At 33.3% G+C, this 21,958-nt stretch overlaps 2 protein-coding genes and 1 long non-coding RNA gene across 18 annotated transcripts; 1 reads left to right on the top strand and 2 right to left on the bottom strand.

Moving 5' to 3' along the window:
• Positions 1 to 868: 868 nt before the first annotated feature.
• On the bottom strand, positions 869 to 5,873 carry MED4 (mediator complex subunit 4). Of its 16 annotated transcripts, none has more exons than XM_011055843.2 (4): positions 5,727 to 5,873; positions 3,636 to 3,724; positions 1,687 to 2,236; positions 869 to 1,607 (listed from the first exon to the last, which is right to left on the bottom strand). In XM_011055843.2, the coding sequence occupies exons 2-4, from the start codon at positions 3,701 to 3,703 to the stop codon at positions 1,422 to 1,424; spliced, it is 804 nt and encodes a 267-aa protein (XP_011054145.1). In that variant the 5' UTR covers positions 3,704 to 3,724; positions 5,727 to 5,873; the 3' UTR covers positions 869 to 1,421. The 16 variants fall into 16 exon arrangements, with proteins under 16 accessions (XP_011054145.1, XP_011054148.1, XP_087265469.1 ...); XM_011055846.2 differs by having other exon boundaries at positions 3,636 to 3,714; positions 5,727 to 5,856; XM_087409343.1 differs by lacking the exon at positions 5,727 to 5,873 and adding an exon at positions 2,490 to 2,609 and having other exon boundaries at positions 3,636 to 5,690.
• A 4,476-nt stretch (positions 5,874 to 10,349) lies between these two features.
• On the top strand, positions 10,350 to 14,771 carry LOC147908488 (uncharacterized). Its single transcript, XR_015546125.1, has 2 exons — positions 10,350 to 10,510; positions 10,968 to 14,771. It is a non-coding gene; the product is annotated as an uncharacterized LOC147908488 (long non-coding RNA).
• A 5,393-nt stretch (positions 14,772 to 20,164) lies between these two features.
• On the bottom strand, positions 20,165 to 20,665 carry LOC147908487 (uncharacterized). The gene has a single exon (XM_087409445.1). The coding sequence runs from the start codon at positions 20,663 to 20,665 to the stop codon at positions 20,165 to 20,167; it is 501 nt and encodes a 166-aa protein (XP_087265571.1).
• Positions 20,666 to 21,958: the final 1,293 nt, after the last annotated feature.

Below are 21,958 nucleotides of genomic sequence, written 5' to 3'. Positions count from 1 at the left end.
TTATGACAGATGATCAAAAAAAGACATTACAATTAACGTAAGTTATGCGCGCGCGCGCGTGCGTGCGTGTATACAGTATACATATATACATATACAGGATGTCCTGCATTTTTTGCCAAGCTCTTTTGTATAGATAGAGCAGACTAAACTGATTGTTAATTGAAAAGTCCTCTACCGTTTTGTAATTTTCGCAATGATTAACGAGATATTAATTACTAAAAATTGCCGAATATTAATCTTTTTACTCAAATATTATCAACTTCACAGAAAAACAGCAAGAGATGAAAATTTTTTATTTTCTTTTCATAGAGCTTTAAGAATTTTTTCAGAATTTTTTATCAACTTTTTCGTATTGGATTTTTTTATATATACAGGGTGCCACATTTTAATGTCCCATCTCAAATATCTTCTTTATTTTCTCAAATCTTTTTTATTTTTGGTCTTAGAAAAAAATATTTCAGATAAAAATTATATGGCTTTGATGAAGATATAAGATGGTGTTAGTTTGAATAGTTGCTTGAACACGTAAAGGTTATTTCATTTATAGTGTTTTGGAAAGCTCTCGAGATGATCTACTAGATATGCAATAAAAAGTAGGAGATTCCATCTAAGAAATTAAAGGTAACTTTCACATGATCTTCAGCAATTATTCAAAGTCAAATTAATGACATCATCTTATGTCCTCCTCAAAGCCATACAAGTTTTGTCTGAAACATTTTTTTCTAAGATCAAAAATAAAAGTTATTTGGGGTAGGACATTAAACGGTGGGAGATCCTGTATTATTACCAATTATTTTACTAACATGAGAAAATCAGTATTAAAAAATTCTGAAAAAAATCTCAGAACTTTGTGAGAAGAAAATAAGCATTTTTGTGTTTTGTTGTTTTTCTGTAAAATTGATAGTTTGATAGATTTGAGTAAAAAATTATTGAAAACCAATATTCAGCGATTTTTCGTAATTAATATCTTGTTAACTATTACGAAAATTGCAAAATAGTACATAAACTTTTTGATTCAGTTTAGTCTGCTCTATTACATAAAAGTGCTTAGCAAAAAATTGTAGGGCTCCTTGTATGTGTGTGTGTGTGTGTGTGTGTGTGTGTGTGTGTGTGTGTGTGTGCGCGCGTGTGTGTGTGCGCGTGTGTGCGTGCGTACATACATACATATATATATATATATATATATATATATATATACACATACATATATATATATATAAGTAAATTTTATACAGATAGTTTAAGTTTTATTGAGAAAAATATTTTATTTTTCTCTAAAGCTGGAAACATAATAGACAGGCAATAGGAACAAGAAACGGAATAAGTTTGATATTATACCTCAGAGCTCTAATTGGATGATTCGTTATTCCCTGTCCCCTGTTCCTATTTGTGTTTCCAGCTTGATACGGTATAAATAATATCTATTGAGAATCACTAGAAGAGCTACTCGAAGAGTCTGTAGACATAACTTCGACGTCTTCTGTTTCTTGTTTATGTGTATTCACCGCTACACTGCCCTGTCCACCAACCGACATGTGAATCTCTCCCGATGGATGCCAGGCAAATTGGTTTGATTGCGAAACAGGTGGTTCTGAAACAACAAAAATCTATTCTAAATAATTACTAAAATCTCTTCAAAACCTGTTCATTCTTATATCAATTCAAATGTGATACACACATACACACATAAAAACTTTTACCTCCAGCAGGATGTCCTGCCCTATGTAAATCTGTTGGTACTCCTAGATGAGACCCAAGTAACTGTCCATTTAAAGGTAGATTGCTTGGGTCGCTCAACCGTCCTAGGAATCCTACTCTCATTTCGAGATCTGTGGGATATGGTCTTCTGGGATCTCCCTGTTGCCATGTTAAAGGTGCACAAATGGCATTGGTTGCGCTTATTCTATGTGCATATTTAATAAGCTCTTCTGAAGGAACTGGTCTCTTATTAGCACGTGCGATAGATTGTAATTTCTGTTTTGCTTGATAAATCGCAGTAGCCAAAATTTGTTCTGCTTCTTTCAACTGTCGTTGCAGCTGCTGGATATCCTGGTCTTGCCTCTCTACCTCGGCTTTCAATGCCTCCATCTTCAAGTTAATTTTAGCCTGTTCAGCGGCCCGTTTCAGCGTCGCCTTTAATTCATTATCCTTGGCAACTAATAATTCAGTTAACTGAGCGTGCTCTGTGCTAGAAAGCTTTGAAGGCTTCTGAGCGATTGTGTTTTCTATCATCTCCCTGAAAATAAATATTTTAAATTACAAAAAAAATAAAATATATATAAAGTAAAAACCTAGATTAATCAATTAATTATAAATCCCTTTTAAAATTCTCTAAATATTTTATTTTTACTCCAATTATATAAAATACTTTGTAAAGATTCATATATCCCGGTCATCTCAAATTTTGATAAAAATAGGCTCAATCGATGCGTTTTCGCGTAAAAATAAAGATTCTACAAGAAAAAAGTGCTTTGCCCCACAAACGATACATTAAGCGTTAAAGTTGACGATTAGGAATTTGAGATTAGGAAATCTGTCAACCATGAAATACTGTGATGTATGCGCTGCGTCTGGTCTCAAATTCGCTACTTTAAAACAAGTTCTCTGCTCTAAAACATAAATTCGTGATTTTAAAACAAATCCTCTGCTTTACATACAAATTTATTACTTTAAATTCATTACTTTATAAACAAATTCATTGCTTTAAGAAGACAAATTTACTACTTTAAAAACACATTATTTTCTTATATTATTTTTGTGTTTTGAAAATAGTAAATTTGTTTTTAAAGGATAATTCTTTAGAATAGCTACTTCCGATTTCAAAATTAAACTCATTCGATGCGTTTTTGCGTAAAATAAAAGAATCTGATAGAAAAAGTCCGGGATTACCCTACAAAGCAAGATATTGAACGTTAAAGTTGACAATTACTGAGGCTAGAAAATCTGTCATGTGAAGTGTATAGACAGTAGTGCTTATTAGTTTGGGGCAGCTACGCCCGAACAAAAAAAAAACATCCTACCCGCTTGAGACCTAACTGCCTAGAAGTTGCAGCCTAGACAGTAAAAAGACTGTTTTAAAAAGATTATTGTCTCATACTCCACTGTCATCATGACTTCATGACTTAAAAATATTCCAAGCAGGCACTGTCTAGGCTGCAATTTCTAAGCGATTAGGTCCCAAGCGGGTAGGATGTTATTTTTTTTATAATAAGCACTAGTCTATACATCCTACTACATGATAGATTAATGATCGTATATACATAGTATATACATCGTTATATACATAGTAACACTAGTCGACTTTAACACTTGATATCTCGCTTCGCAGAGCAGTCCCGGACTTTTTTCTGCCAGATTCTTTTATTTTACACAAGAACGCGAATGAACCTAATTTCATCAAAATCGGAGCTGACTTAACCTCAATAGTTGTCAACTTTAACACTCAATATCTCGCTTTGTAGGGCAGTCCCTTTTTTCTACCGGATTCTTTCACTTTACGCACAAACGCGTCGAATGATTCTAATTTCATCGAAATCAGAAGTGAGGCTATTTTAAAGAATTACCGAAAAATATTATTAGAAGTACTTAGGAAAATTAATATAAAACATTTATTACTAGTAGTAGACGCAACTTACTTTGCTATTAATTCGATATCATCCACCAGCGATAATAGAACTTCTCTTGTACTTCTGCTCGATGCCATCGCGATTAGTCCTTAAACAGACTATATCAAATTATGTGAAAATCCGATAATTATTCAGTTTAGTTATCCCTTCAAAAATCAATATAATTAGACGCGTTTATTCGATGCGTTTTTGTATGAAACGAAAGAATCTAGTAAAAAAAACCTTCGCTCTTCTCAGTGAGCCGAGATATTAAACGTTAAACTTGATAACTATTAACATTAGGAAATCTGTCACAGAGACAAAATGAGGTCTATAATTGTACTGTTCCATGGGTTTCGACTAGTGCTGCCAGATGTTTGAAAAATTTTACGATAGATGGTATGTCAAAAAAGCAGTAGATTTGAAACTCAAAGCGGTAGTTTTTTTTCAAGAAATTTTGTAAAATTGAATAAAATAGAAAAAAATAGTGTAATTGTAATACATACCGAAAACAACTCAGTAGCAAATAAAGTAGAAATTATAATAAAAAGAATGTACTCATACTTTTTTCTTTAATCTTTATTTAGTCTCATTAAAAATGAGTATTACAAAATTTATAAAAAATAACAGAAAAAAATACTCTAATCTGTATAAAATAAATAATTCAAATACTTATTATAAAAATAATACAACATCAATAAGTAGGAACAATACAATCTCAATAGTAGGAAGACAGAAATTATAATTTATATTTATAGTGAAAATATATTTTTTTGTTTTCCAGGAAACACAACAAAAATAACATAACATTAGTGTTACAATTTTTCATTCAATAATGTAACTGCAATGTAATATGTCTTATGCATAATAGTAAGGGGCTCCGCACAATGAAAGGAACAGGAAACAGAGAATAGAGAATAAGAATTTCAATCTATCAGAAACTGTGTATTCCACAATGATTTCTGATAGGTTAAAATTCTTATTCTCTGTTCTGTTCCTTTTATTGTGCGGAGCCCCTAACATTATTGAGTGGAAAATTATAATGTTATGTGTTACTATTATTTTGTTTTTCTTTAATCTTCGCCATATAAAATACCTGCGCAACGACATCCCTAGCAAGTAAAATTATTGTTAAAAAGTTACAGATTACAGAATAGGCCTATTGGACGCTAGACCAATGACACATGAGTAGCGATACTAATGTTCAATCAGAAGGATGCTCAAACATAGCGGATAAGAGATACTAATCTTTGAGTAAAATGAGCAATAACATAGGATATCATATACAAACAAAATAAAGTAAAAAAGGACAATAGATAACCTAGCTGAAACAATAGGCAATAGGTTTGTGAGCCAAAATAGTAAATCTACCGCTAAAACAACAGGATTAGCTGCACTGGTTTCGACTTTCCACTTGAAGCGACTCTCACCCTCCTGCAAAGGGGCGCATCATTCTATAATTGTACTGTTGTTGTTGAGGTTAGAAAATCTGTCATGTAGACAGTGAGATATATAGACTAATGCTTATTGGTTTGGACCGGTTACATCGGCCCGAACAAAAATAAGATAACATATTCTACCCGCTTGGGGCCTAACCGCTTAGAAGTCTAGACAGTAAAAAGACCGTTCTAAAAAGACTGTTCTCACACTCTACTGCCTTCATGGCTTAAAAATATTCCAAGCGAATACTGTCTAGGCTGCAACTTCTAGGCGGTTAGACCCCAAGCGGGTAAAATATGTTATCTTATTTTTATTCGGGCCGGTGTAGCTGCCCCGAACCAATAAGTACTAGGCCGATATTCATAGATCTTATATTCAAGACCGTCTTAAGTATGGTCTTAAGGAGTCATGAAGGAGAGCTGCATTAGCGTCTTAAGACATTACTTAAGACGATCTTGAAATAAGACTCGACTATGAATACCGGCTTTAGTCTATACATTCTACTGTCTACGTGACAAAAACGTGATTAATTAAGATCGTGTTACATAGTAACACTTTAATCAACTTCAATGCTCACAAGGTAGAGCGACGTTTTTTCTTGCCAGATTCTTTCGTTTCATGCAAAAACGCATCGAATAAACTTAATTTTATTGATTTTTGATAGTTAAACTGAATAATTACCGTAAATCCTTTTAATTAACAATATGTAATTATTAACGTAACAGCACAGTATAGAAACAGTAGATTCACTCTGTAACTTAATTTCCACCGAAGGTTCGAATCCGGTCAGAATGCAAGAACCAATCAATTACAGTCGAACATCCCCCTGTCACTGTAATAGAAGAATACTCGACTGTAATTGGTTGGTTCTTATATTCTGATTCGGATTGAACCTTCGATGGAAACTAGGCCTGTGTCAATACCTTTGATCTGACTGCTAACCATAGATTTAAGGTGCCTTTTCATATGCAGCATGCTGCGGCAGCAAAAATGTCACGTGATGCCAATTTTTCATAATTGCTTCCTCTGCATTTGCTGCGCATGAAAAGAAATAACAATATGTATTAAAGTAATCTCAAATATGTGTCTTTTATTTGCTCAGCTCGAAAATTAATATGAAAAACTTAAAAAGCTAAAACTTAAAAAACTAAAAAACTTGTGATTATATAACAATTGTGCAGTTACAATTTAGACAACTATCATTTCAGGTAATTATTTAAAATATGTAAAAAACGATTGTGGTTATAATTACAAAATTATGAAAAGAAAGAGCATAAAGAACTACAGCACAAGATGTAGTTAGTGATATTTAATTATTCTTGCATTACGAATTACAATAAAATTATTAAACATTTCGGCCACAATCTGGCCATCTTCAGTAAAATTAATAATATTCTTAAGACGCAGAGTTACATCAAATTGGAATAAAATTCAACCGTCGTGTGTTATAATTGTAAAAATCGTGTTTGCATCAATGCGACGCTGCTTCGTATGATAATGTTAGTCAGAAGTCATATAGTAAAAAGTGTAGAACGAGAATTTCCAGATTCTAATTTACAATAATTTATTTTATTATTAATATCTTTCAAAACGGAGTATAAAACAAAAGAAACAGTACTTGTTTTACCGCAAAATAAATCGATGAATTTCCAGTGTAATCATTGCACAGATAGAAACTTGTCGTGACATTATGTATTGTTATTGATCGTATCACATATTTTTCCGCTATTTATATCTATCAAATAGTTTAGAAAGTTCCAGAATTATTTATTAAGTGCGAGAGAGATTTTTCTTTAGAAGAGGAAGATAAACATCAGGCAAACCTTCAGTATCGCTTTGTTTATTGATCCCACTTATTTGGTTTTTAATATGTATCATTTCTGAAATTCTTCGTTTCATCAATGATTGTTCTGTATCTAAAATCTTAATGTTATCCCAATCAAACTCATGCAATTCATTCACACAGTGACGTGACACAACTGACATCTCAGAAGTAGATTTCTTAATATCAGTCTTGTGTGCTTTAATACGAGTTTTTAATTTTCTCTTAGTTTGGGCAACATACGACGATTTGCAATTCAAACAATTAATTTTATAAACTACCCCACAATGGTCATCCTTAAGCAAGGGATCCTTTCCTGTTTTTATAATTGTATTTAACTTATTCATCGGTTTATATGCAATATTAAAACCATGAGTATATGCAAGTTTTCAGAAACCTTGCTTAAGTATGGTATCGCGAAAAATTTTTTCTTGTTAGAATCATATTCATTATTATTTACTTCGCGATTTTTATCTGGATTAGTTTTATTTTCCAAAGTTTTTATTCTATTGTTAATCGTCGAAAATACGAATTTGAGAGGATAGCCATTATTGAGAAGAGTGTGAATTAATTCCGAAATGTTCTTTTCATGAAATTTGGGATGGGACAACAATAAAATTTTATCAAGCTGCCCAATGATTACTCCTTTTTTTTTGTGCTAATGGATGATTCGAAAAATAATTTAAATATCTCCCCGAATTAGTAGGTTTTTTATACATATCAAAGATGATGCTTCCTTCTTGAATCATTAATTTAACGTCCAAAAAATTAATACCGTTTTTATCGCCAAAATTAACCGTGAATCTAAGTCTATCGTGGTATGAATTAAATAAATCGTGATATTAAATAATTAAATAATCTAGAACCTCTTCAATCTTTTCTTCATGTACAGCTAATACAATGTCATCGACATAACGCAAATAAAACGGAGAGACGATATTATTAGTAGTGAAAATTTCTTGTTCTAAGTCTTGTAAAACTATATTCGCTAGTATAGGTGATAGAGGAGATTGGCATGCCAAAAATCTGCTTAAATATTTTTTTATCAAATCTGAAAAACGTGGAGTTAATTATGATTATAACTGCTTTAACAAACTCATGTAAAGGAATTGAAGTCTTATTTTCAATCCAGTTCCATCTACATTCAATGCTTTTTAATACTAAATCCGTAGGAATGTTAGTGTACATGGAGACCACGTCAAATGATATGATATTAAAATTTCTTTCAATTACCTTTCCATTAAGTTTGTCAACCAAATCATAACTATTTTTTACAAAACTAAAATTATTACTATTATCGATAATTTCTTTTAAGAAGGTCGCCAGTGGATAAAAGGCGCTGAATTATTTAAAATTTAGAATATTCTCATCATTTTAAAAATGTACTCATTAATAAAAATATACTCATTATAAATGTACTCAATTTTCACATTTTTTGCAAATATTGTAGACTTTCTCAGCTTCAAATTCTTTGTTATTCATTGTTCGTTCGGTTGAACTTCAGTGAGAGGCAAAATATTTTGTGTCGGATGTGCGTCATGTCATATAAAATTTTTAATCGCTACGGTTTATTTTTAATAGTTACGAATTGCTGCCGCAGCTGCATATGAAAAGTCAGCTTTAAGGTATCTTTTCATGCTGACGCTCGACGCTCATTTTCAGTGTCAAAATAAATCACGTGATCAAAATTGACGCTTGATATTCGTCAATTTCTATCACGTGACTTATTTTGATGCCAAAAATGAGCGTTAAGTGTCAACATGAAAAGGCATCTTTATAGCATATTCAATTTATTGACTCGACCATAGAGATAGTATCTCTAGACCGAGCGTTGTCAGAAATTTGAAGAGTTGAGGATAGCCCTTATTTAGAAAAGGACGCATTCATGGTCGGCTCAGGTGCGTTCTCTCTCATGCATGCGCGAAAAGAGGCGAAACGAGAGAGAACGCACCTGGGCATAAGTATACCCCAGCATAAAGTATAGTCAACGAGATTGCAAACGCTTTGAAGCGTTTTTTAATTGATCAATTTGTAAAATTCTTTCTTCTAATTAATTCATCAAACGCTTCAAAGCATTTGTAGCGAAACTTTGACCACAGCTATAATGCATAACACATAGTGCATAAGAAAATGTACCAAAGCCTTTCGTTTCCTTCCTTTCCATGAAATAAAGAACTTTGATTGATCGAATTTCTTATGTCTTATGTGTTATTCTTATGTAAGAGTCTGTGCTCCCCGTTTTAAGCTCTACATTACTAAAGTAGCGTAGTGCGCTATATTGGATCTACTAATCTTACCATGTACCAATATTATAGACATAGGAATAATTATGTATTAATAATACTAAGTGCTTATTGGATTACAGACAACTAGATTCAAGATGGCGGTGAAATAGCCAATAGAAAGTCTGTCGACAAGATAAAAGAAATGCGCTACTTTAGTAATATATATTTGTATTCATAAGTTTTCCTTGAGGAATGAGAATTCCTTGTTCTTCATTTTACGTTTCATAAACTTTCTTTGACCAAACAAAAAGCCTTATTAGCTTCCTTTTCTCAAGGGAAGTTACGAGTTTCCTTGAGGAGGAGATGCAGTTTTCACAACCAAGCAACTTTCAAATTTATTTCGTCATACCGGTCTTTTTATTTTTGATAACTTTTAATTTAGATCTATCGCATCGATAATTATTTTTGATAGCTTTTTTTTCAGAAATTAACTATGCCAAAAGCATTTTCTCCTTCATATAATAAGCATTATGGCGAATTTGATTAGAAGCACTGATGCATATTAAAATTGTACAGCAAGTCACAGAAAGATTGCAACACTTTTTTTCGATAGATTTCGGAATGCAGCTTGCTCACCGAGAGATTGATTCTTATTCATGAATCCACAAATAAGAACCAACTGCTAAATAAATAGGCTGCATTTCGAAACCCATCGAAAAAAAAAGTGTTGCAACCTTTCTGTGATCGGCTGTACACTGATTTAATTTTAGTATAAAAATAAATATTTCGAATTATGAAATATATATTTTACCTAATAGTGCAATAAAATGTATTGAGTATTTCACGATTTAATCGATTTTTGTGTTTATTTATAAACATATATTTATAATTCGTTATTTCGTATATGTACGATGATTTTGATGTGCATCAGTGCGCACTGAGTGCGTCCAATCGAATTCGCTATTAGTTTTATTTTTTCCATTATTGTTGCAAAATGCTTAATCACGACTTTATTTAACAATGCCTTTATAACCTTTATTCGTAATTCACGATATTAGGTTTGCATATACTATGTATTATGACATGCTACTATAAACAATTGACAACAACAAAGAAAAATATCAGAACTCTCCTCGTCTCGATCCCAGGCCTGTTGAGGCCTGTTCTCTCCTCCGAGTTAGTAGACTTTCGTTCTGCCACTGAGCCATGCAGCCCTGATGCTGTTGGTATCTCTGTTGTGTGTGGGTATCTAGTGAATTTCTTACACTGTCTTCAGTAGGTTATTAAAATCCTTAAAATATTCTTTCCTTCGGGAAGGGAAACTTGAAATCTGTTTATGAAACAAGGAGGCCTTGGAGAATCGAGAAATCCTTCGTGGAGGTTTCCTCCATCCTTAAAATAAAGAAGGACTAATACGGGTATGTCTATGGACTCGACTTGACTCCGAGTCAATAAGCTCTATATTACTAAAGCGCATATTGTCGGCCATATTGGACCTACTAACCTTACGATAGTATTGTTCGTTTTGTCTCTCAGGAGTTGCTCGGGGTCGCTCCAAATGAATCCAGTGTACTTGAAATGTAGGGTTCACACTATGTACGACATCCGTCACACGACGTTCGACATTCATCGTAATGATAAATATTGTACATACAGATATTGTATGACGGATGTCGTACGTAGTGTGAATCCTAAAGACCATTCTACATTAGTTGTATCGTAGATGCCGCAAGCTTGTTGCTTCAGCCAATTCGATGCTTCAATTTTAAAGTCACATGCTTACAACGCTTCCGACGCTACGATACGACCAATGTAGAATGGCCTTTTGTTCGCGTCGCATGCTCCAAATTAATCCAGATAGCACTTAAATTACAGGTAATAATAGCAGTTGGAGCAGTTGCATTCAGGTGCTCCAATGTTCAATGACACGAACGGATTTAGGACAAGTGAGCATGTCACTTAACCTAATCCGTGAGATCACTCGAACGGGTCGGACATATGCCTAGTTTTGTTTCGGATATTTTGTGCTGTCTCGATTATTTGAAAAGCGTTTTTATACAAAATAAATGCGTTTTTAATAAATATAAAAGTTATAAATTAAAATGTCAAAACTTTTTTAAAAACGAACAAATATAGTTATCTATTATAATAAAATTCGTCTTTTATTATTTACATTCGTATAACGCTATAAATTTCGATTTACAATATTTTCATCAGTGATAATAAAGAAAACGTATTTATGTAATCCCATCCAATGTCAACGAACTAACATATGATATATAATAAAAATTATCGCTCTAGGCTGATCTTATTTAGTTATGCCTGCGTTAAGACATTACGAAATATCAATACCTCTATGAATGTCGATGACCTAGTTTTCACTAAAGGTTTAAACCGGATCAGAATATAAGAACCAACCAACTACAGTATTCCCCTGTTACAGTAAGGCACTATAAACGCGAATATTCACATATCCATCATTTTGCAACTTGCAGTATTACTGTAAAATAAATACATGACTTGTGAATAAACATCACTTCATCCTAGATGAAAAATTTCAATCCTTTTCTTCAAATTAACATACATATTTGGCACCTTATCTAGAAATAACCTGAACGCCCAAACATTCTTTAGGTCCTGCACTAATATTACGATAGATATTCAACTGATTTTGAGAGCAAAAATGGAATAAAAGGCGCTACAAAATTTCAAGCAGCAAATACAAATCATAACCTGTAATGATCATAATCCGTCACAGTTCAGTGATGAAATGGAGTCAGAGCAAGGAGGGAAAAGGAATAAAAATGGTGGAATACCTATGTTTCTAGTGTTCTAGTTACAGTCAAATGCCAGGGGAATGTTCGACTGTAGTTAGTTCTTACATTCTGATCCGGTTTAAATCCTCGGTGGAAATTAGGTCGATAAGAGATTAATGCCCATATTCATAATCAGACTTTGTACTTAAGACCTTAAATTTATCTTTATCTAGATGCTCAGCAGCCAATGAAATAATTCGTAAAGTATCTAAAGATAAATTTAAAGAAGCCTTAAATATAAGGCCTAGAGGTTGATTCTGTAATTCGAGTGAGATTACTCACTTTTCGCACTTTCATCTCACATGAGTTTGTTCGCGCGATTCTGTAACGACGAAGTGAAAATATGAAATTATTAGATTTATACTATAATAGATTTGCCATGTGGGGAAAACGTGAAAATGTGAAATGATTAAGCGATTTCTGCTGAGTCGATTTGAAAGTATAAAAGTGAATTTATGCAGATTAATCTGAAAATGAACGTGACAGAAAAACAAAAACAAATTCTCATAAATTTTATGAAGTCCCATCCCGATTTTGAACAAGGCAGATTGAGATATAACCGCAAGAATAAAAGAAAGATGATAAATATTGGGTCATCTAAAAAGTATCCACGGTACTTTGTCACTAGATATATGACCATCAACACACATCTAGTGACAAAAAACCGCGGATACTTTTTAGATGACCTAATAATTGTAGAGGTTATTTCATTATTAAATAAACTTTTATTTTTACAAATGCTAAATAATAAAAATAATAAACTGCAAATAAAAATTACGAATAAATATGTACACTTTTTGTAAAGGATGAATTATGGGAAGAAATAACGATAGCTCTTAATTCATCAGGCTAAAATAAACTTTGAAATTGTAAGAGCCTTCCTTCAGGCACATCACCAAGGAGTTCTTAATCCAGAAGAAGAATTCGTCCTCCCACAGATTGCAGGATATGGCTTCGTTCTTACAGATCAATGTTGAAGTAATATTGTTTTATTATAGAATAAATATTGTTTTAATTATAGAGTATTATAATATTGTATTTATTTAGAGTATTGTAATATTGTTGTGTTTATTATATTATTGTGTTTATTATATTGTTTATAGAATATTATATTGTTTTATTAATTTTATTATAAAAAACTTTTGCCATTACTAAAAACTTTAATAAAAATTATCTGTACAACCTACGAAATTCATTATCAGAAACCGAAAAAAGATTTAATACATCTTTGAGTAATTCTCCGAGTAATTCTCATTTCATTGTGTAGTTCAAAAACCTCTTCATCTTTCTTATTATTAAGTAATAAAACAGCCACATACATTGTCATTTTACAGGTTTTTTCTTTTAAGTATTTGTGCAAAACAATATTTAACGGATTTAATCTTTGTTATCATATAAACTAAAAACATACAAACATAAAATTATTATCATATCAACATACTGTTGGATGTCTATTACTCGTATTATTCATAGTCAGGTCTTATATTTAAGGCTTCCTTAAATTTATCTTTAGATACTCTATTATTATTTCATTGACTGCTGAGCATCTAAAGATAAATTTAAGGAGATCTGGCTATGAATATGGGCATATGGTTCTCGCCGAACGAATTCCCATGAGATGGCTCACCTTTTCATCATGATGAAAGTTATAGAATCGCGCGATATGAGATAGCTCACATTTTCACCATGATAAAAGTTAGAGAATCGATACCCTATGAATATTAATAAGTATAAGGCTGTCAACTGTAAAACGCGAGACATAAGGTTTGTTTGCGTCGCATACTCCAAATTAACCCAGAGAGCACTTGGATCACAGGTAAGGTGGCGGTTAGAGTAATTGCATTCATGTGCTCCAATGTTCAGGCTAATTCTACAATGTGCTTTTTGTTTTCTGTTTCTTGCTGTTTGTTTCTTGTTTTATTGATCAAAAAGGCAAGAGACAAACAGAGACAAACAGCAAAAAATAGGAAAGAACACGTTGTAGAATTAGCCTCAGTGACACGGATTTAGGACAAGTGAGTCTGTCACCTAACCTAATCCGTGAAACTACTTGAACGGATCGGACATATGTCTTGTTTCGTTTCGGGTATTTTGTATTACTTCGATTATTTGAAAAGCGTTTTTATACAAAACGCGTTTCGATTATTTGAAAAGCGTTTTCATACAAAATAAAAGCGTTTTTAATAAATATAAAAGTTATATTATATTTTTATATTATATTATATTATATTTTATTGTATTAATATTAATTAAAAGTAATATAAAAGGCTCTGTAGTAATAAGCAAAAGGTAGTATAAAAGAAGGGCAAAGAGCCAATGACGTATATAAAAAATTATAATTCAGATAAGAAAACTCAATACAAAAACAATAAAAATACAATAAAATAAAACAAACGTTTCAACTCCAATTGAGTCATTTTCAATGCCATCATACAATAATATAAATGTCGTTCTAAATTAAAAATTAATACATAATCTTACAATATTCTTAAAATTCCTTAACAAAAAATTCTTTCCTCTTTCTGTGTAATACGCTGTGAGTTATTTTTATCAAGAATTAACAAAGTCATAAGAAAGTTCTGGAAAAGTAACCGTAAACAAAAAGAATCAATATTAATCACATAAAAATTAAAAATATGATGATATACCTTAATAAATCTGTTAAAAGTCCCATAATACACAACGAGAAAAAAATGTAAAATGTAGTCCATTTTGTGGTACAGTAAAAAAGTCTTTTTAATTTAATAGGTTATTAAAGCAAATTCGCAAAGGTAACGAGCATCTGACTTAAACGATGTCACAAAACGAAATGTCAAACAGAAAAACATTATCGAGAACGGAAAACGGAAAAATAGGAGGAAAAGGATAGAAGATGTTAGAAAGGAGAAAGAGAATGTATAATGTCAGAATACAAATCCGGCAAAGACTCCGTGTCATTTTGTCTATTAATCCCATGCTTCTGTTTTTTAATATGAACCATTTCTGATATCAACCTTTTGTTGTATGAAGGCTCTATATCCAATATTTTCACTTTATCCCATTTAAAGTTATGATTCTCCACCATACGATGGTTGGAAATCACTGATGGAGATTTTGAACTTATATTGATATCAGAAACATGTTCATGCAATCTGGTCTTTAATTGTCTTTTAGTTTGGCCAACATAACTGGCATCACAATTCTCACAGGATATTCTATAAACCACATTTTGACTCTGAACGTGTTCCAAACCAAACTTTTTTACTGTACCACAAAATGGACTACATTTTACATTTTTTTCTCGTTGTGTATTATGGGACTTTTAACAGATTTATTAAGGTATATCATCATATTTTTAATTTTTATGTGATTAATATTGATTCTTTTTGTTTACGGTTACTTTTCCAGAACTTTCTTATGACTTTGTTAATTCTTGATAAAAATGACTCACAGCGTATTACACAGAAAGAGGAAAGAATTTTTTGTTAAGGAATTTTAAGAATATTGTAAGATTATGTATTAATTTTTAATTTAGAACGACATTTATATTATTGTATGATGGCATTGAAAATGACTCAATTGGAGTTGAAACGTTTGTTTTATTTTATTGTATTTTTATTGTTTTTGTATTGAGTTTTCTTATCTGAATTATACTTTTTTATATACGTCATTGGCTTTTTGCCCTTCTTTTATACTACCTTTTGTGTATTAATATTATTTAATTTTTAAAATTTTTCTAATTTTATTTATTTTATTTTTTTATTTTATTTAATTATTCTTTTTATTTTATCTATTTTATTTTATTTATTTATTTATTTTAAGAATTAATTATTTATAAATTTTAATATGTCATTCAACATTATTAAGATTGTTTCGAAAATGCGAATAAGCATCAAAAATTTGTTAAATTGCTACTCAATTTAACTCGTGATATTATTGCGATAGTTTAGTTAGTAGAGAGTTAGCGTTTCAAGACCGAAAAATCATTTCGGCGCGCGTTTCTAAGAATTCCATACGTAGTATATAAATTCGCACAAGAATTATACAAGCATTTAATCCAGCTAGACCGTTTAAGGTTTTGATTTCTATAGTTTGTGTTATTTATTTTATTTTATTTTTTATTTTATTTTATCATTTTATTTTATTAATATTATATTATATTGTTAAATTATATTTTTATGGGAACTACAAATTAGTTCGGTCCGTTTTTTGTGTTCAAAAATGCATTTTTCAAAACAAAATGAATGAACAGATTAATTAAGGTATTGTCCATCGCTGGCTGCTACTTTTTTCCATCTCTCAGGCAATTTTCGAATTCCATCTCGAAAAAATGACTCGTCTTTGGAGGCGATCCAATTTTGGAGAAGTGAACAGGTGACTTGCCAAATCGTGCTGCATCCTTCGGAACAATCAATAATCAGAAGAAGCAATGTTCGGAGAATACGGCGGGTGCGGTAAACATCCCATTTGAGCGTTTCCAAATATTTTTTTATGACTTTTGCGACATGAGGCCGAGCGTCATGAAGAAAAATAACTTTATCATGTCTTTGCTCGTATTCCGGCCGTTTTTCTCGCAATGCACGGCTCAAACAAATCAATTGTAGCCGATACCGATCGCCCGTAATGGAATCGCCAGGTTTCAGCAGCTCATAGTAAACAACATTTTTTTGGTCCTACCAGATACAGAGCATTCTTCGAATCATAAATGTTCGGCTTTGATGTTGATGTTGAGATCAATGGCAACGATTGACCGGGCTTAACATAGTATTTTTTCTTCTTAGGGTAGAATATCCACTTCTCATCTCCAGTCACAATCCGATGCAAAAAACCTTTTCTTTGTTGTCTTGGAATCAGCTGTTCGCAAGTGAAAAATCGCCTTTCAACTCTCTCGGTTTCATAAGGCACCCAATTTTCTTGTTTTTCAATTATTCCCATGGCTCTCAATCGTGCAGAAACGGCTTGTTGAGTTACTTCCAACGATTCTGCAAGCTCCTCTTGCGTTTGACTCTGATCTTCTTCGAGTAATGCCTCTAATTCTTTGTCTTCGAATTTTTTTGGCTGTCCAGAGCGAGGCTTGTCTTCAACGTTGAAATCTCCATCCTTGAAACATCGAAACCATTCCCTACATGATTTATCAGTTGGAGCAGTGTCACCATAAACTTCGACAAACATTCGAAGCTTCAGCTGCACTTTTCTTCCAATTAAAGCAGAAAATTAGAACCTCCCGCAAATGCTGCTTGGTTAACATTCGACATTTCGAACACAATAAAAATCAAGGTTTTTGTATGAAACTCAAAGCGATATAAACTGAATATTATTAGCAGATGTCTAACCTCTCTGAAAACGCCAAAATCAGCTGTCACTATGAACCATTCACAACAGCCGGAGCCATCTTTTGGAAAACGGACCGAATTAATTTGTACTCCCAATATATCAAAAATTTATTAAATGCATTTTTATACAAAATGAATCTGAAATATTGTACTTTTTTCGATACAGTACGTTTTCAATAATTAGAAGTTCCGCACAATAAAAGGAACAAGGGACAGAGAACAGAGAATAAGAATTTCTACCTATCAGAAATCATGTATTGTGGAATACACAGTTTCTGATAGGTAGGTTCTGAAATTCTTATTTTCTATTCTCTGTTCCCTATTCCTTTAATTGTGCAGAGCCCCTTACGCATGCGTGCATAACATGCCCCAATCGTACCATCTTCTGAGATAAAGCAAATGGAGTGTGCTCTTAATTGATATGCTCTAACGCGACGCGAACATCTAGTTGCCATATTGGTTCTAGTGATGCGAACGTGAATATTGGAGCATGTTGGGTATGTTGAAGCGTGCGACATGAACAAACCTATATTTTGCGTCGTGAAGTTAGTATGCTGAGAGTGCGATTACATGGAGCGCGATACGCGATACAGTAACTAGGCAACTATAAGCAATTAGGAAAATAGGCGGTACGCGATACGTGGTATGATCGGCACTGGACACTAGACATAATCACACCGTTTTGTTTGTTAATCAAATCAGCAAATGACCTTAATTTTTATATGTTCTCTAGAGTGAACCACTTTATGTAATTACGATAAAGTTTAATTTTGTTCCCAAAGTAGAAATGGCTGGCCTTCGTAATGAAAAATGAGTCGTAGGAAGAATAGAATCGATTTATCAGAAGATTTACAAGATTATATAAAACAAAATATGATTCTGAAAATTAATAATTTAGACTGCCGATAGTAAATATATTAAGAGATCCTTCTCCTTTGGAAGTCAGAAGCAGAATCCATAATTTTTGATTATGTTTAGCCGACCATATCGCATACCACGTACCCGGCATACCGCCTATTTTTTCACTGCTATTACATGGAGTGCGGTTTGCACGCGATTTGCGGCACGGGCTAGTGACAAACTCATATTAGTATGAATTTTTTAAAATATATTAACTTATTTTTATGCACACTTTATCGATACTCTTATTTTTTTAACAGATTACTTAATAATTGCATTTCAATCAATTAATTTCATTAAAAAGTGCATAGCAATATAATGTGAATTTGTTACTAACCCGTGTCGCAAACCGTGCTTCATGTAATAGAAGAGAAAAGAAGCAAGCGGCATGGTTTGGGCGATTCGTATATTCGTAGTTACCTAATTAGTTTCTATATCGCGTACTGCGTTCTGCGCACCATGTAATTGCATCCTGAATGTACTGTCCTTGTTTCACGCATTTCAATCATCAATTTCTTTTTCTATTCTTATATGTATATATGAAAGAGTATATATGTACAATATATATGTGGAAAAAGACGTAATGTGTTGGCAAGGAACGTGTTGATATGCTTGTGTGCAGATCTTATTCCGTTTTGCAAGAACGACAAGTTATTCTCGTTTGTGGAGAAATTCGGAAAATTCATTGATACGTATAATAATACAAAATAGTATACTATTGTATAATGAATAATTGCAATAGCAATTCTGATAAATGTAGCAGTATAAGTTTGTTTAACTTGCCGAAAAACCAAATTATGTGTGAAGCTTGGCTGCAAAGAATCGGAGAAAATCGCAAACCTCACAATGAAAAATTTGGTAAATTTATTTTCAATTACATTTAAATATTTTCAACTGTTTCTAAATGACAATAGTCTAGTTTCCATCGAGAATTTAAACCGGATCAGAATGTAAGAACCAACCAACTACATTTCTCCTGTATTTCCCCTGTTACAATTGAACGACAGGGGAGTGCTCGACTGTAGTTGGTTGGTTCTTACATTCTGATCTGGATTAAATCCTTGCGATGGAAACTAAGCCATAGACTTTCCATTAGGCCGGAATTAGACTACGTATTAAAGAATGAGATTGAAGATTAAAAGTTTGAAGTTTGACCAATCAGAACAAAAGGAGTCAAAATTTCTTTGTTCTCATTGGTGAAATTTCAATCTTTAATCTTTAATCTCAATCTTCAATGCATAGTCTGATTTCGGCCTTAAAAGCTTCGCACAATAAAAGGAACAGGGAACAGAGAACAGAGAGTAGGAATTTCAACCTATCAGAAACTATGTATTCCACAATACATGATTTCTGATAGATTGAAATTCTTATTCTCTGTTCTCTATTCCCTGTTCCTTTTATTGTGCAGAGCCTGTTAGGCCGGAATCAGACTATGCATTGAAGATTAAAGATTAAAGATTGAAATTTCACCAATGAGAACAAAGAAATTTTGACTCCTTTTGTCCTGATTAGTCAAACTTCAATCTTTTAATCTTCAATCTCATTCTTCAATACGTAGTCTGATTCCAACCTTAGAATGCATTACCAGAGAGAAACCTGAGAGAGGATATGACGGCTCAAAACCTGTAACCGCAAAATGCTTGGCGTTGCAAGCGTAGTTGCAGCGCTCGAGTTAGTTCTTTTTCCGGTTTTTCTTTCTCACTCTCTCTCGTGTCATAGCGTTCAGCGTGCAGACCTTTTTTTTTTAGCCTCAGCGATAGATTTTAAGTCAATGCTCGGTAAAATTAATCACCTTTATGTTTATTTCGAGATCGATATCGATTACTGCTCATGTCATTAGATAATTGCTAGCGTCATCAGATAAATGCTTATATTGTAGATTTTCTTAGTTTCTTGTATTCTAACCTATAATAGTAATGCGATACTGATGTCCGAGCCGTCATACGCATGCAATCACGTCTCTACTTTTGTAATCTGTACGTTTTAAACAATTTGAATTTTACATTAAACTGCATATGAGTCAGAATCAATGAGCATTTTGCGGTTACAGGTTTTGAGCCGTCATGTCCTCTCTCAGGTATTCAAAAAATACGATTTTGATTACGATGTCGTCACATCGCTTGTCAGTGTTCAAGTTGCGGAGTCGATTGAAGATCTGCGACGATTTCCCTGACGTAAGCACTTGGTCTTTAATTAGTTGTCGCAGTTGACTCTCTGGCGCTGAAAAATTTTCAATAATACGCTGTTTTAATTTGGTGTATGGTTCGTTCTCATCGAGCTCCGCGATGAGATCTCTGCAGCACGCGATGATTTCGGCGTCCAAAGACATAATCACGTGATGCGCCTTAGTCTCCTGATCTGTGATTCGAGTGACCTTGAACGTGGCCTCGACTTGAATGAACCATATCGTCGGATCTTTGATTAAGAACGGTGGAATTTTCGGAACCCTATATGAATCCACGCGCGCGGCATGGCCGACCACATTGCCTTGCACCTGTCGAAGCGTCGCTTGCGCCTGCAATTCCTCATAGGTAGAAGGAGGCATGACTGTATGTACGTCTACCGTATCGAAGCTCGCGAACAATCAGCATTTCCTAACGGCCTTAAATTCTAACCGCTCACGCGCACGCTATATAAAACTTCGATTGTTTAATGCTAATCTGTAAAAAATCGTTAATTAATGTTCATGCGTTAACCTCGCGGAGAAAACGCGGAGGATCTACTTTTCTGTTCTGCCGGGTTACGCGCGTTAAAAACTAATGCACTGCGCACGCAACTTGCCCGATTACAATGGCGGCGATGTCGTCCTTCACAGGTCACACTCGCGGCGACGGCGATGGCATCCTGAACGCCGGCTCCTGAGCTGGCCTGTCCGATTCCCACGGAGGCGGCACGCTGCGCGCCTGTCGTTGGATATGTCCTTGCGGTGCTTCCGACGGCGAGACTTTTCCGCCGGCCCCGGTCTCAGCGATGGGGCCTTGCGACCGGTCACGATATCGGTGATGGGCCTCCTGTTGCTCACGACGTCGGCGATGAACCTCCTTGTCGGCTACGACGTCGGCGATGTGCACTGCTGCTCGATTCGAAACCAAGTTCGTTTCGATGTTGCTCGAACGATCTAGTGACAAAAAACCGCGGATACTTTTTAGATGACCCAATATATCCCTCCCATAAATATAGAATATTATAAATCGTGTCAAAACGCGATAGTTGACAGGAGATTAATTATTTATGATTTTCTATTCATGTTATATACCACGGTCATAAATTCGATCCGCAAGAAATTGGCGTGTCGAGCGCGTAAGATGTGAGATCGGAAATAAGTACTATAATTAGTATTGGGTCATCTAAAAAGTATCCGCGGTTTTTTGTCACTAGATGTGTGTTGATGGTCATATATCTAGATAAGTACCGCGGATACTTTTTAGATGACCCAATATATTAGGTCAAATATATTTTCATATAATTTTTGGAATTATTATTCGTATGTGTAATTTTTAAGCAATAGTGTAGGAAAAAACCGATTCGCTTTTCAATAAGCAAATAAAAAATTATTTTGAAATTACAAAACATATGAAGGCTTTCAATTGTGCACTACAAAATTATATTGGTATCATCTTTATTTATATTATTAGTAATCTCATTTTCAAAATTTTGTTCATTAACAGAATTTTAAAAGCGGATGTGATAGTTAGAAAGAAACATTTTATACAAAATATTGATCGACACAAAGCGTATTTGTCATAAATAATATCATTAAACATGTTTTTTTTTAACAATAGAAGTTAAAACGTGGTTAAATTTAAAACAATGTGATTGAAAAGGCATACACTATGAG

The sequence above is a fragment of the Acromyrmex echinatior genome, chromosome 9, assembly GCF_024713525.1.
Source record: "Acromyrmex echinatior isolate Ae372 chromosome 9, ASM2471352v2, whole genome shotgun sequence".
Lineage (NCBI taxonomy): Eukaryota > Metazoa > Arthropoda > Insecta > Hymenoptera > Formicidae > Acromyrmex > Acromyrmex echinatior.
The sequence above is the reverse complement of the archived record's forward strand: the minus strand, read 5'-3'. Positions and strand labels throughout refer to the sequence as shown.